The sequence below is a fragment of the Channa argus genome, chromosome 10, assembly GCF_033026475.1.
Source record: "Channa argus isolate prfri chromosome 10, Channa argus male v1.0, whole genome shotgun sequence".
Taxonomy (NCBI): Eukaryota; Metazoa; Chordata; class Actinopteri; order Anabantiformes; family Channidae; genus Channa; species Channa argus.
Genome location: NC_090206.1, coordinates 10587930 through 10603756, shown reverse-complemented (window position 1 = coordinate 10603756; position 15827 = coordinate 10587930). Strand labels below are relative to the sequence as shown.

The following is a 15827-nucleotide window of genomic DNA, read 5'->3' as shown; positions in this document are numbered from 1 at the left end:
TTGCTGAACTTGCCTGTCATGAGAAAACACACAAAACATCACTTTGCATGCTACAAATGCCACAAAACAGCACTAACTCCATGTGGAATTTTATTATGGAACTATATTTACCCAAAGCATTTCAGTTCCACTACAACAAATTGATCTACCAGCTAAACTTGCAGTTTGCTGAACAATTTTATTATCAGAGCAACATGTTTGGGCGTGTGGCCTTCATCAGAGATACATAACAAAGGACATTTAAATAGAGTTAAGTATGAGAAAGAAAAACAAATAAGTGGGTGGGTATGTGGTCATGTGATTTTTGGTCGGTCAACTTTTGAAGTTGGCAAAGACGAAAGGGGTGTGTGTAATAATCCTATAAATATCTATTAAACTGAGTAAAAACTCAATGATTAAAAGTCCTCATTTATTCCCCCTGGAAATAGCCCTTTTAAATAAAAGAAAAAAACAAAGGAATTAATATTACCCTGTCAGCCATGACTCTCTGTGGCTGTGAAGAATAATGATGACATGTGGTGTTTAAACTCATTGAAGGGTTAGTGATGTAATTTCTCCTAATGACACTCCTGTGTTTGTTTATAGGTTATTCTAAAGATCGTGATGTCTCCACAATGTGTATTTTCTTACATGGGCACTGTATCATATAAACAGGATTCTTGGCTTTTCGGGTAAAAAAAATATTTATTATTTATCAGTTTCGTATTGACTGGGTAGTTGAAGGCCTTCTCGTTTTTGTGTAATGGCAATTTAAGCAGGTTCTACTTAAAGTTGCCTTGAAGATGTTTGTTTTTTTAGCTCACTGACTTCAGAATGATCACATGCTTCACATGCTTTCTCTCTTTGTGGCTCCGTAAAAGTTTCTTTCAGAGAACAGTCCCTATGTAAAATATTCCAGTGTTTGAGAATGGTGTATTTAATATTCTTTGATCTGGGAGTAAACTTAGTGCAGTTAACAAGGTGTGGTTTTGACTTGGGGAGGTTTTTGGTTTTTGCAGGTAAGTTTTATGACTTTTGCACACTCATTGTTTTCTGCACTTAAAAGCCAAATGTCTTTATGATTTCTCTTTCTGAACTTAGACAACATTTCATGTTTACGGTTTACTTATCCTTCTGAATAACAGGTCATTTTTTAGAGTAAATCATGAAGAAGCAATCTGTGGGTTGTGTACACTAAAGTAAAAGAGCGCTTTATTTATTTACTTTTTTACATATGTATATCTAGAAATTATATTTCTTCGAGGCTGCATTTAAGTGTAAAGATTTGCTGTTTATAAACTCAAATAGAGTAAAGATTAAACTTTTCTATATTAAAAACATTGTAACATTTGACAAAAACGATAGAGGGAAAAAGTGTTTTTTAAATACACAGCTCCACACAAAGCAAATAGAAAGACACAAAGACAGCAAGGTAAAAAAAACAAAAAACAGCAGATTACAAAGGGACAGGCAGAGAAAAAAGACAACTCTCTGATCTTGACAAGTACTCTTAAGACAGACACCCACAACAAGAATTAATTAATCATTGTTCAGGGAAATAGTAGAGATGGTTCAATTTACACAAGATTTATGGGTGGTAAATCAAATTCAACAGCACATCAATAAGTCAAGGTTACAACTCAGTGAGCCAGCGTACAAACGATGCCTCCAGAGCAGGTAACATTCAGGGATGAGAGGTCGAAAAGACAAGTAATGTCAGTATCCATATTGCTGTGAATCATTTTACCTCAGTTATGATTGCTCATAATGGCAATTGAAAGTATATTTTATCAATGAACAGGAAGAGAAATGTACACATACCACCTCTTTAGCTGAGACCATCCAGCTGGTAGCAGCCAACAGCCTCAGCTCTCCATGGCAAAAATATAAGAGAACCTAGTCCTCCTGCAAAACTCTATCATCTGGCAGGAAAAGCCTCTAAATCTTGTTATAAGCTCAGAGAGGATAGAGTGGCACAGCATTTATGAATGCTGCATTAAAGCCCAGGGAATGTTATAAGAATTACTCCTTCATTTTTCCGTGCCTAAAAAAAAAAAAAACGAAAAAAATGATTTTAATTTTCAAAAGTTTTAAGGCAGCAGATGCAGAGATAACTCACACAACTGCACTGTGTTGAGTTTGACCTTTACCTCAGGGCTGTCTGACCTTTTCTTCCCACAAAAACAATTGTTTAAAATGAAATTTGATTGAGAAAGTAGCCCAATGTATTCACATATAAATATTAACCATCTGAAATAAGGGAAAATGCACGTGCATAATTATTCCAGTCCGGAATTATCTGCTTCTCAAAGTCATTGTGCCGGCTGCTCGGTTGCAAGCGTGGCGAACATGCTTAAGCTGAGCCCTCAGTCACATCTCCTGAGAGGGTTACTTTAAATCTTGTTTTCTCTTCAATTTCACTATCTCGTACTCGTAATCACTTTCTTGGAGAGAAAGGAGGAGAAGTCTAAATTTAGCATCAACAGTCTACATAGTAGCTATATGAAGCTATACATTCAGGATATAAATTGCATGTCATTTTTTAAAATTTCATTATTCAAACACAGTGAAACTGTTTATGTGGTATGCAGTGGTATTGATTTATGGCTTGCCTATGCTGCCCTTCAGTGGCAGCTCACTAGAATCACTTTTTTTTTTTTTTTTTTTTGCAGATGAATGAGAGAAATGAGAATCAACCCTCAGAAATGCAGTAATGTTTTCTCTCCTTTTGATAGCAGTCACCTTCATGCTGAAAACATTTCACAATAATGAAATGTTATTTTCTGCTCTCCAAAAGTCATTCTTCTCCATTATTTCCTTCCACAATACCAAGCATAATCCAACAATTACTCAGTGTCTGTCAGCTTAGGCTCATATCATGAAAGAGCGTATCTCTCTGTAGGTCAAGTGCACACAAATGCCATGTTTTGTCCCAAAGAAATAAAGATAGATGTTTTGTGCCGCTTGCCCCGAAAACTAATCTAAGCTGGTGATCCATCAAGCCCCCAAGTTTCAACTCCGCTCATTGCACTGGTTTCATCATCCACAGGCTACCTCTGGTTCCTTGCTTCAGAGATCAAAGTGTCTACATCTGAAAAGAACAAAACTAAGGTCTGCTGTGGATGTTGAAAATGTTGAAACCGCAGTGCCATATTCAATCTTGTTAACGCATTGTCCTCAGCTGGCTTTTTGGTAATATAAATGTCAAACTACTCCCCAAGTGAAGCTGAGTGACACGTGTTTAGAGTATTTGATGGTGTTGTACACAGATTGGTGCTGACCTCACTGTGACACCAACTCTCCCCCAGGCCTGCTATCATATTGTTCAGCCTGACAGGGTCCAGATGTAATTAAATATAATTATATAATGTGTAGTTGTTTAAGAGTATAATTTGCAATACTTTTCCACTCTTTGATGAGATGATGATATCACCAACCGCTTGCTCTTTTTCAATAACAACACTGGACAATATTTACCAGGGTTTTGAATCGGTTCTTCACGCAGGACCGCCACTGCATGTACCACCGCCCATGTGCCACCCACGTAACAAAACAAAGTGCCAAACAAAGTACCCCAATGAAAAATAGCATGCCCAAAGCCTAAAACACACAAAGCACATGCCTAAACAACATTACATTGCATTAGTGGCCGCCCCTTTGCCTTCAAACCCATATCATAGATAATAAATGACCGAAGAAGGTCACGAAATGGGTTTTCCTTCCCTAGAGTGCTGAGCAATAACCGCAGAACACAGTGAACAACAAACAGACACAGAGAGGGGAGCACTCTCACAACATCCTCTCATTACAAGTCATTTGTCAGCCGTTGCAGTAGCGCGGTTCCTCCATTAGGTGTCGCTCAACTACTACACCTGGTGCATCCAGCCCCCAGCCTGTGACCAGGGTTGTCCGGGCTCGTTGTCGTCCCTGGTCCAATCACAGCACAGGTAGGCGGGTCTCCATTGTTACTACAGATACTCGAAGAAGTTTGCGCCGACCTGCTGTTGCAGCACCTATGAGTCTCCGCGTTAATGAATAGCCGCGGCTCGCGCGAGACAAACGCGCCGATTATGCCGAGATAAAGAGCATCTGACTCGCGCTCCGTCCGATAATGGCACGCGATGATTCACCCGCGGAGGATTTCCCGGACAAAGTGATGCCTAGAGGGGCTCCCTGCACGTGCAACAAGAAGTGCAGGAGTCGGAGCAGCAGTGTTGTCTTCTTGGGATTATTCCTGCTGTCGCTGTCTCTGCACGCTGTCACCCTCGTCTGTTATTTGGATCTGCGCTCTGAGGTCAAAAGGGAAATTATCCACCAGAAGCGGGACTCCATGTTGACACTGGCGGGGAGTGACCTGGCTGACCCGGCGGAGGTGCTCTCGCCCGGCCACCCGCGACTGGACTCCGGCAGCACCCGCGGCGGCGACGGCCATGAGGTAAAAATCACCCAACAGTATATTTTCAAAATGATGGGGGGGGGGGGGGAGTGTTTGAAAACAAGTTGAACGATGAAGCCAAAGAAACTTCTTTACAACGGCATTGCTTTCATTCCTTCCACGGAGGCTGTTCGTGTTCCTTCACCTCTGCTCAGTCCTCATGTTCCCCTATCACGGTGTCAGGTTTTGTGCCTGCGCTCTGTCACGGCATGTTTCTGGGCAACTTATTTTACAGTAGCCTGTCACGAAGTTTTGCCAGCTCGGTTTCCTGACAAATATGTTTAGAGTTAACGCTGTTGTGTGCGTGATTCAGCCTCTTGGCCAAAGATGCACATAGGTATAAGCTTTAAGTCTGTCATCTGGCCAAGAGTCTCCTGTTGAGGTAAACACATCCAGGTATCAAGGAAGTTGGGGAGAAATGCTTTAAGGTTTGCCTTCCGAGAAACTACTGATGGGGCGGGAAAAATCCCAGTTAAGCTCTCAATTAGCTCATTTACTTCTAAATTTTCTCTGATCAAACAACATTTAACCCAATTTGTCCCGTTTCCAGTGCTCCCCCCCAAACAGACAGAGGTTGCTGTTCAAAACGTAGACCGCCTGCCCAGCTGGATTCCCACAGACGGGTCAGTCAGTGTGCTGGAGCAGGTGGATGGAAAATGAAGTGGATCACCAGCAGGTGCAAAGCCCAGGGGCTGATGTAAATTCATCAGGACTGAGATGGGGCAGTTGGTATTGGAGTTCAGCCAGCCTCGTCTCACATGTGTTTTCCTTTCTGGCAGCGGGCTGATTGAATGTTCATTGTGTTGTCTGTGGCTTTGGCAGGAGCACCAGCACCACCACCGCACACTCCCTAATTTTATTAGCACCAAAGGCCCGAATTTCATTCTCAACCATACAATTCTTTCTCGATTAGCTGAGTATGTCATTGGTTGTATAACCTTTCGACAGAGAAAAGGGTCCTCTGTGCGGGGCATTGGCTGAACATTTACTGGTGATAAACTGTCACTCAGAGGAATTTAGGCTATAACTTTTTCTCAAGGAAACATTATCCACATACACTGACGGTATTTTGCTGGTGGTTTGCACTTTAACATTTTCGTTTCGCAAGTTGGAAGCCCAGCCTATTCATTTGTCCTCAGTGTGTCTTTAGCTAAGCTTATTTTAGATAGTAGTGGTTTCCCTGGTTAGAGCCGAGTGAGATGGGTCTGGTATTCAAGCCAGATGGTGATGCTTCATGAGGTGAAAGACTGTGGCCCAGCTGTAAATATTTAACAGTGCTGTGATGCTGTCCTTGCCAGATGTCTGCATTAAACAACTCTGATTACACATCCCACAGTTTACATAGTTGGAGAAACAGGAGCATGTGGCATTTGGAGGCAGAGGCCGCACTTGTTAGCTTTTCAGCCATTCCTTTGAAGAATCTCTTTTGTAGAGCTAAACATTGTTTATTAGATGTTTCACACAAGTGTCATCAAAGGCACTTGAGCTGCATCAGTGAAATGTGATGTGATGTGCAGGTATACAGACAAGTGTAACAGAACATGAAAAGATTTCTTTAGAAATGAAGAAAGAGTACCCTTCTCTTTGCATTGATTTATTCCAGTCTGTGGTTGAGTATTATTTTCTCATCATGTAAAAACAGATTTGCACCCAAAATTCAGTGCACATGAATTTTATCTGGGTTAGGGTTGGTGTTGGTCATAAATCACCAATGGTAAATGGTGCACTCAGTAGAAATGCAGGCTTTTTTTTTTTTCAGCATTATTACCTTGTTTAGGACCTTTGTGGTCAAAAAGAAAGAGAATGTTAGCTCAATTGAGCTATGTTATTAAAAAAGATATGTTTGAATAAAATAAATTACATAGACAAAAGCTTTAAACGGTCAAATCTTCTAGTACAATACATTTGTAGGTTTATTGTGAAAAATAAACTTCTGCGTTTGTTCTGAAGGTTCATTTAGATTTAGTAATATTTTATTTATTTATTTATTTTTTATGCTGTTTTAGGTTAGGTCCCACTTTTTTCGCATTTCTTTGTAGAATTCTACTTCAGCCACCACCCGCCACTTGTGTTACTGTCCTCTGCTGAAATTGACCCATTAAGGCCAGGCAGTTTGCACAAAAACTTGGAAGAACACCCTATCTGAATAAAGTGCTCATGGCTTAAAAACTCCCACATAGGGTCCAGGCTGGGTGAACTGTAATACTACAAGTCTCTTATCAGTTTTCAGGATCTGTCTGTGAACAGAGGAGGGGCTGCTCGTACTTGGGTTGTGAGGTGATGCAAGACAATGAGAACAAATGCTGTCAAACCAAATTTGTTACATTATACCAAAATTTGAACCTGTCTCTATCAGGATGCCTTTCAGTTTTCTCATATGTAAGAACATAAACGTTGCAGTCCACACTTAATGGTTTACAGACCCTCGGATTTATCTAGCAATAATAGTGCTGTAACAGTAAACACCCTCATGAGAGATAGAAACATTTTGTATGAGAAATTCACAAATTTCTCACATGCAGTTAAAAATTATAGACTACTTAACATCTCACACTTTTTTAGTTCTGTGTAGTTGCGTCTTAACGAGAGCAGGTGATCTCGTCATTTATGATCTAGTCTAGGAAGTGAACAGTCTTTCCCTCAATAGTCACAGTTGGTATGCCCTTGAGCAAGGCAGTAAAGTCCAGCTGCCTCGCAGATCTGTACAGTTCCCAACAGTAAAAAGCCCCTCCCAAGCATGTGTTGCTCTTAAGTGCGAGATACGAGTGTGATGCAGGGCGTTACACAGTCAGCCTAACACTCATTCACGTAATAAAATTCAATCCACAGAGTTGTGTTAGCTCAGATAGCGTTTTATTCTTCAGCTGAACATTTTTTCTTATAACCATTATATGAAATAATTTTCTCCTCTGATGTATGCCTTCAAAGTCTCACAAAGAACAGATGCTGAAACATCTGGAGTCTAGTTAACTGCTATTAAAAAAGTCAGTTTGATGGGACACAAAGTGCTCAGCAGTATACATGCTCTGGGGCACCAGGGTGGGCTGTCACCCACATCTACACTAATTATGACCAGTGCACGATTAGTTAAAACAACAGTATCATGTGTACAGTTACTGAGCCTACATATCGGGGATTAATGAGAATGGACACAAGTGTCATAAAAACACAAGGCAGAGGAGTCTGAAACTTCAGAGATGTAAGGCTGCAAACTTTTCCATATAAGACTGAATTGCCTTGACAGACAGATGGCGTAGACGCCCACTAAAGATTAGGCCCAGAGTCACAAACATCTACCAAAATAATAAATTCTCAAGGCATTCGTGGCGTTCAGCTTGACATCACTGTGCCAGCAAGTGTTGCAACATCTGCAGTCTGATTGGATGCTGACAGGCAACATTTCCCTTAGGTTGAGCTTCACAGCTTTTTTGGATGACAGTCTATGGATGTTGTTATTAAATTACCCTAGATATGGTTTAAAACGCTTTGCCTTCTAAGGAGCAGTGTCTGAGACTAGCTGAGGTCCAGACACTCCTTGTTGGTGATATATAAGAAGAGAAGACACTGTCATTGTTCTGTGCTGGAGTGTGAATTACAGAAGTATCATGCGGCTTCAATTCTCTAGCAGTATGCGTGACTTTAAAGTTAGAAGTCCTTTATTATCGTGATGGGCAATCATTCTGCATCCGGCACCCACAGCCACTAGCCCAAAGTTTCACTCAACTTTGTAACTTCATGTTCTAAACTTGTAATTTATTGACACAACTTTGCACCTTTGTTTAAAACCACACAAGCATTGCACACGTTGCATTTCCACAATTAACCTGAAATATTATCAATGTTATGGAATTTCAGTACTATAAGTAGCGCAACAGGATAGATTAATAGAAGTTGATGTAATGGTAAGTGTTAATAATGCAAAAAGAAGTCTTGAGATCAGAAAATTACACATCCCTGTGTGGACAAAATTTTAGTCATATCCTCATGGAGCAACAGGGAATCACGTCCTCTGAGCGCAACAGTACCCCCCCACGCTTTGAAGATTTGAAAGCCCTCTAATTAATAGCATTTTTCCCCTTGTGCTGAAAAAGAATGGTTTACTCAATAGTTGGCACTTGGCATACATACCAACACGTTGTCATCCTGATTTACTGTAACTGTGCATGCCTTTGAAGGGTATGAAGGCTGTAAATGTTGTAATGAAGTGAAATGAGGCAAGCAAGGGCGCAAAACCATTTCTCATACTCGGATAATGGAATAGCGTTATTAAAACAAAAAAAAAATCACTTTGTTGCCTTCATCTAAAACACCAGCTGCACCGGTTTGGTAGTCTTGGTAGTCTAGCAGATCGCTTGTTTGTTTTTTGTCGTTCTTCTAGAGCTTAATCTCAAGCCAGAAATTGGCTGTTGAATCATGTTTGGCTGTCAGAACAGACGAAAGTGTAATGCCATATGCCTGAACATACAGCCAGAGTCCTTTGAGAGGTAAAAGCCCCCCTATATGCCAGCAGCTGGAGAGGAGATGTGGAGACACCTGCACACCAAATGAACAGCAAACGTCGCTGGTCGCAGGAACATCTGGAGGCCTGTGTGTGTCGGTAAACCCTCCCAATGCGTGCTCCTCCATCAGGCAGGAATTCCCGTGCTTATAGGGTCAGACATGGCTGGCAGCTGGTCAGGGATGTAGACTTTAACTACTTTGAGCTTGCCCAACACAGTCGACGGGGTGTTTGACATTTTGACATGATACAGCCCATCCCTCACTTCGGAGGGCGGCTGGAGGGGGGTTCCCACATCTGAGATGAGGTATAGAAGAAACTCAAAACATAACTTTTCTTGTATGTGTTCTTATGGTCTTTCAGTGGCTGTGCTTGAAACCACACAGAGAGGTACTGGGAGTTCACAATGCTTTCGGGAGACGGAGATTTCTCACCGGCGGGGAGGGATTTTAACAGCCGTGTTTACTTGAGCGTCACAGATGAAAACATGAAATATGTCATTTTAAAGAGAATAGGATAAGCCCTCATGGAAAAAGATGGGTCAAAGTGCCTGTCAGTAAACTTGTGTTAGTCATTCATAGCAGAAAGAAGAAATGATACATTATTGTCTTGTGATCCATGCTAAGGTGCTACACGTGTCACTGCTTCAGAGATGTCAGTTACACAAACTCCAAGCAGATGTCCAGCACAATTCAGGGCCTTTATGCCTTGTACTCTTACCACAATTTATTTTGACACTCCAAAGTGTGACCCAAAAGTGTGGCAAAAAGAAGGCTTTGTTGGGTGGTCTTGTTGTGTTTCGAGTACTGGGTTTCGGTTCTGGGTGTCCTTTAAGTTTCTGATCACAAACAGGCTTCTTTAATCAATGGTGACTTTAAACAATCAGCATTGTTAAACCATGCATCCTTAGCATGAACCATTTTGTTGTCAGAGCTCATATCTCGAGCCAGTTACAGGAAGATTGGCACATTGTGCAGAGTTCATGCAGGTCAAGCTGAACCAGTCACAGAAGGACACGGGCATGTGGTTTGTCCTGCCACTCACTCGCCCATGGGAACACTCCACCGCTGGAGCGGAACCTTTCCGGTTCTTTAGGGATGAGCTAATAACAGCTCCACCATTGCCTTTTCTTTGACTCCGTTTTTTTTAGCTTATTCATGCTTCCTCTGAATAAGGCTGAGACCAGGTGCCATATGAATGGGTATTGCTCTCAGATTAGCCACAATTCATGTCCTCCTTTTGTATAAAAAGGTGAATTTTAGAGCAGTCTTGTCCAGGTGACTGTCTCAAACGGTAAAAACACAGACAAAAGTGACTTGGGTTACAGGATTGGTTACAGCCCCAATGGGACAGACAATGACTTGGCCAGAAATGAATGTGCTGGCTGACAGTGTCTCACATCTTTTCAAATGCCCCAAGTTGTCTCTGTGCAAACATTATACCTCAAGAATAGAAAGGCCACTTGAAACATTGGTTTCGCCCCCAAAATCTTATATCACTCAATACTTTTGTTTGCTTCATGGAATTAATACAAGCTGGTCATGGCTGGTATTACTGTTCTGATTCGACTGTCTCTGTATTCAAAGTACATTTCCACTCAGAAATTTCCCACACTCACTAAAACTTTGTTTTGTTTTTGTCAGGAAAAGTTTCTGCGCAGAATTGGCGACTTCCATGCCACAGAGGATAACAGGGGCATAACTCAGCGAGCGAAAAGAAGTCCCGGCAAACAGCCAGAAACAGGTAGAGGTTGTTTCTTGGACTTATCATCATGTAGCTGCGATGTCTTTTATCGTCACACCTTCACACAGAAGCTGTATGCTGACTGTGTCTCTTTATTGTCCTCCCTTTTATATGTTCTTAGGCTCAAACTCCAAATTCAGAAGGTTTAATTACAGGAAAATAACACAAATCGTTGCTCTCTAGTGAACCTGGATGAGTCTGTTTACTGGATGTGCTTTTGGCTCTGGCCTTGTCAACTGTTAGTAATGGTTTCTATAACCTTTTTTTTTTTTTTGAAGGGGTTTTGGTAACAGTGTAAACAACAGGCTTATGATCGGCTTAATGCTCTTAAATTTTGAAAATCGTTTGTTAATAGTTTCTCACTTTTTTGTGGAATTAATTTTTTTTTAAATTTATTTTTATTGCCCTGTGCTTACTTAACAAAGCAGCACCACCGCACACTGTTGCAGAGTTTATAGAGCAAGAGATTAAATGGAATGGGATTGATTAATACTTGGAAAGCAAACAAGGACAACAAGGAGTTTGGGAGGGTTTCACCAATTTGAAACAGACAGCGAAGTCCTCGTTGATTTTCCCCGCCTCAAAATAATATCAGGTCCTTGAAATATTTTTTGTCTCTATCAACCAAGCAGATCTAAGGTCTCAAATCCAACTGTGTTCAGTCAAACCTGAACTATCAGAAAAGAAGTCAAGATGGAGAAAAAAATAATCTATTTGTAGAACATCCACTCAGTTTAGACAACCGGGCGGGCATTTCTGAAAGAGGTTGTCATCTTTAATTGTTTCATTAATTTTACCAAATTGATTCATCGTCATCAATAGTTCAACAGAAAACCACATGGCCAATATGTTTGAAATGGCTTTTGTAGTTTTTGTTTAGAATGTGAGCTATGCAAATAAAAAAGCAAAGGCTTTGAAGTTTCATGTCTGAGTGCAACAAGTGCAGCATGATCACAAGGCATTCCAATGTCTGTGGCGTGACACTGAATACTTGGGGTGGGGTGGGGGGGGAGTTAGTGATTGTGTTTAAATTAGAAGAAAAAACTCACCTTTGAGACTTTCTACATAAATCAGTAAAGTCCCGAGCCTCTAAACACTAATCATTCCCAGGTCTCTCCTCTGCTCTCAGCACACAGACAAAGGCTTTTGTAATCTCAGCTTTAGATGTGTGTTTTTGTGTGTGTGTCCTGTTTTTGCACGTGTGTACTGTATGTGTGCGTTCTCAGCACTCCTAACGGGCACCAGATTCCAGATAGGGCTGCTCGTTAAGAGAAATCTATGCGGATGCATCCAGTCATTTAGCCAGGGGAGAAACACTGGCCATATGTTTGAGGGGGACTCAAACTGTGAGGTTTTAAGGTTAAATGGCCTTTGTAGTTGTAATGACATGGTAAACACAAGAGCAGCGAGACGGTTTTTTGAAAAGGATTCTTCAGCTGCACACACAGCATACACACACAGGCCCAGATGCAATCTAAGTGCATTTTGTCTTTCAAGCACTGACATAGATGCCCCACCAACATCCACGCACGCACACACAAACACATGGTTGTGAAGGGAAGACACACAAGTACACACACTTTCATCTGCATTCTCCATCTGGGCTTAATTCAAAGAAAAGGATTTTGGCAGGGTAAAGTATCTCTCTAATGATCTTCTCTAGTTCCACTGCCTGTGAATGCTTAAGGCACTTGTTCATACAGAGGAGGTGAAACCACACTTACAAATTACTACACTAGAAGATATCACAGACTGACATACCTCCACTCTAGTGTTCAGTGCACAACATCTGAATCTGATGTTTCAGTCTGTTTAGGACACCCTAACACACAGAATGAGCTCTATTCTTGAGATGTTATCAGAGATGATAATTGTTCATGTATTTGTTTCTTACAGAATCGACTGGAAAAGAAAAGAGGAAAGAGAAGAAAAAAGGTAATTCCTGGCCACTGATTAGCACGCTACCTGCTGCCTACAATCTCTAAGTAACATTAAGACATCTTCTACAATCCCAGTAACTGTGTTGGCTTAAAATTATGAGCTTTTAGATTTCAAATTTCTGATGTTGCTTTCTTAAAATCAAGATTCAGAGTCACACATGGTAAAGCCCATGGAGGCAAAGTTTCAGGCTATTTAGATGAAGCCAACATGATAGTGAAAAGCATTGCTTGCTCATTTTATTTATTTATTTTTTGTCTGTCAACCATTTTGTTTTCTGACTTGCAGGGAAGAAAAGGTCAGTGCCAGGCCCTCCCGGTCCCCCTGGTCCCCCGGGCCCACAGGGGCCACCGGGCATCCCTGGAATCCCAGGTATTCCAGGAAGCAATGCTGTAGGGCCTGCAGGACCCCCAGGACCTCCCGGGCCACAGGGACCTCCGGGCGCTCAAGGTCCAGCAGGTATGAAACTTAAAATAGAAATGACACAAATCCAAGACTCGAGCCAGAGAACTTGGAAAACACCCAGAAGTTAAGAGATTTGTTTTTAGATTACAGCATTTTCCTGCATGTGGTCACGTTCCCACACTAGAAGGGGGCTCAAGTTGTCAAAAGCTATGAACTCATTGCCTGCACAGTCAGACTTTTTGATGCATGGATTTCAAACATTGTGCAGGATTACGGTGATCTATCTTCAAACTATGTCACTGTTTATTTTGTTTTAATCATTTTCATATATTTGTTCCTCACCCGTGTTGAAGGCCAGACTTTTATCATGTCTCTCTCTTATTGTTGCAGGGGTTCTCGATAAAACAAAAGCAAAGGAATATCAGGTAGAATGTTAGCTTTTTTAAATTTAATTTTACCCCACACAAAATCCCAGATGAAGCAGCTGTCCTCCCGTTTTACTGTGTATCTAGATGAGTCACCAATGGTCTTTGTTTTTCAGCCTGCGGTGGTTCATTTGCAAGGGCAGGAGACGACCATCCAAGTGAGAGAAGGTGGGTTTTTTTCTTTCTGTTTTCGGTTATTCTAACACCAGTGTGACACAAAACAATAAACATGCCTAATCCATGTCAGCGCAGTGAGACTTAGACCAGAATAAATATAAACAGTGTAAACCGTTGACATTTGGCTGTTATATAGTTTACGCTTGAGACGTAATGTGCCAGATTTAGTTTTTTGAAAGATATTATTTCTTTTATTTGATCACCCTATGCAAAGTTAACACAACTACTTACAGACCCAGCCACTATGGTTTAGAAGGCAAAATGTTGCTATCAATATTTAATATATGATTGTGTAAGATTATTGTAACCCTAATGTAATCCTATAAACCTTATAGGATTAGTATTGAGTTAATGTATAGGCTTATAAAGCATAAGCCCTCTATGCTAGCAGATGTAGGGTCCCTGCATGAGTCAATCCGTCAGTCATTTAGTCTAAAGCAAGAGTAATCGTCATAAGCAGGTTTATATTTCCTGTCAGTGCTGAGTTGTCTGGTTGTCATTAAACCCTGCTGAGAGCTGTTTATGTTGACCGTTTGCCTCCTGTTTGTTTGCTGTGGCATGTTTAGATCTTTCTGAAGGCATCCTTAGGAACTGGAAGATGTTGTCCATCCATCACCGCGTGTTTAAAATGCACTCTCGCTCTGGGGAGCTGGAGGTGCTGTTGGACGGTGTCTACTTCATATATAGTCAGGTAGAAGTGAGTACGGTCCTTGACGTAACTCTTAAAATTTACTGTTCAGAGTCAGAGAAACTGGCATTAGTTCTATAGTTAAGTTTAAAAACCTGCTTGCTTTGGTTATATGTTCATGTTGGATTTACATTGTAAGACATATTTCTGTTTCCTCCTCACTTTGACTAAATGTGAAATCTCATAATTCAAACCCTTGTTGGCCACTCTACTATTCCAGCTGTTTCAACTTTAAACAAGCACTTAAATATTATGTGGATATTATGTTTTGACTACCCCTCTCAGTCTTTTGTGAAATATATGTCTCCCCTCTCCACCAGGTGTACTACCTCAACTTCACCGACATTGCCAGCTATGAGGTGATGGTTGACTCCAACCCGTTCCTGCGCTGCACCTGCAGCATCGAGACAGGCCAGCGCAAGTTCAACACCTGCTACACGGCTGGGGTGAGCCTGCTTCGGGCCGGCCAGAGGATCTCCATACGCATAGTCTATGAGGACACACTCATCAGTATGACCAATCACACCACTTTCCTGGGAAGTGTCAGACTTGGAGAGGCTCCATCTGCTGGACAGAACTGATAACTACAGAAGCACCGGCCCTCTACAGATATGAAAATGTAATTCACATTGGTCAAATAATTCCAAAAAGTAATTTTCAACTTGCCTGATGTAGGATTCATGAATTGATTAGCTCTGTGTTTAGATGGAACTTCTCTCCTCTTTAGGACACATAAGTTCTCCGGGTTATTAAAATAAAGGGATCCCCTGGGTGACTTTTGTTCACTTTCATGTCTGTATTCATAAGGACAATATAGTCTGTTATCTGTTAGACTGTTACTTCCCATCACAGTGATTCTGTCCAAAGAGATCAGCCAAATGTCCTCATCAAACAAAAGTTTCTATTTATAGTCATTATTTTGTGTCAACACAGACAGCATCTCGCTTTATAACGAGGAAGGACACTGCGCTGACAGATACTTAATATTTACACACTTTTAAGTGCTGTTGAGTGATATCTTGTATCTCCCCCTCCCCCCCAAAAAAACAGCTATTTCACGTTTTTATTTTCAGTTCATATTGCCCAGCCTTTTTAATCAATGTAATTATATTAACAGTTATAATTGAATGGTTTTAAATAGGTGTTTATAGCTCCATTTGGCCTTGGGTTTTACAAGAAATTAATTTAAATGTCCAAAGCAAATATAAAACTGTCTATGCAAAGCTGAGAAAAAACTGGGGCTATAAGGTATTTACCGAACAACAGCACTATATATTTTGCGCACATTTGCACTACAGCATCCCTGCAGAATATCAGTGATATGTTTTGTTACAGTGCTATTGTTTAGTTACCATGTGAATGAATCCATGTGGGAGAATGATAGTTGTTTATACGTCTCTGTACATATTGTATATAAAATGGGATATACTTTTGTAAATGGAGTTGATTGATGGATTAAAATGTTTCATTTTCTGTCTAAACGCATTTGTCTGCCTTTTTTTTTTTTGTGCAGCCGGTGGTATTGATTTAAAAGGTTAA

At 40.9% G+C, this 15827-nt stretch overlaps 1 protein-coding gene across 2 annotated transcripts; it reads left to right on the top strand.

Annotated features, from left to right (window-relative positions):
• The first annotated feature begins 3748 nt into the window (after positions 1-3748).
• On the top strand, positions 3749-15769 carry eda (ectodysplasin A). 2 transcript variants are annotated; one of them, XM_067519126.1, is made up of 8 exons: positions 3749-4414; positions 10556-10655; positions 12552-12590; positions 12882-13052; positions 13389-13423; positions 13540-13591; positions 14167-14291; positions 14609-15769. In XM_067519126.1, the coding sequence occupies exons 1-8, from the start codon at positions 4091-4093 to the stop codon at positions 14867-14869; spliced, it is 1107 nt and encodes a 368-aa protein (XP_067375227.1). In that variant the 5' UTR covers positions 3749-4090; the 3' UTR covers positions 14870-15769. The 2 variants fall into 2 exon arrangements, with proteins under 2 accessions (XP_067375227.1, XP_067375226.1); XM_067519125.1 differs by having other exon boundaries at positions 3764-4414; positions 14167-14297.
• The last annotated feature ends 58 nt before the right edge of the window (positions 15770-15827 follow it).

Excerpts from the sequence above, each read along its gene's own strand:
- eda (XM_067519125.1), top strand. The coding sequence starts at position 4,091 with ATGGCACGCGATGATTCACCCGCGGAGGATTTCCCGGACAAAGTGATG. Across the intron at positions 10,656-12,551 it reads CGGCAAACAGCCAGAAACAG|AATCGACTGGAAAAGAAAAG; the intron begins GTAGAGGTTGTT and ends TGTTTCTTACAG. Across the intron at positions 13,592-14,166 it reads GACCATCCAAGTGAGAGAAG|ATCTTTCTGAAGGCATCCTT; the intron begins GTGGGTTTTTTT and ends TGGCATGTTTAG.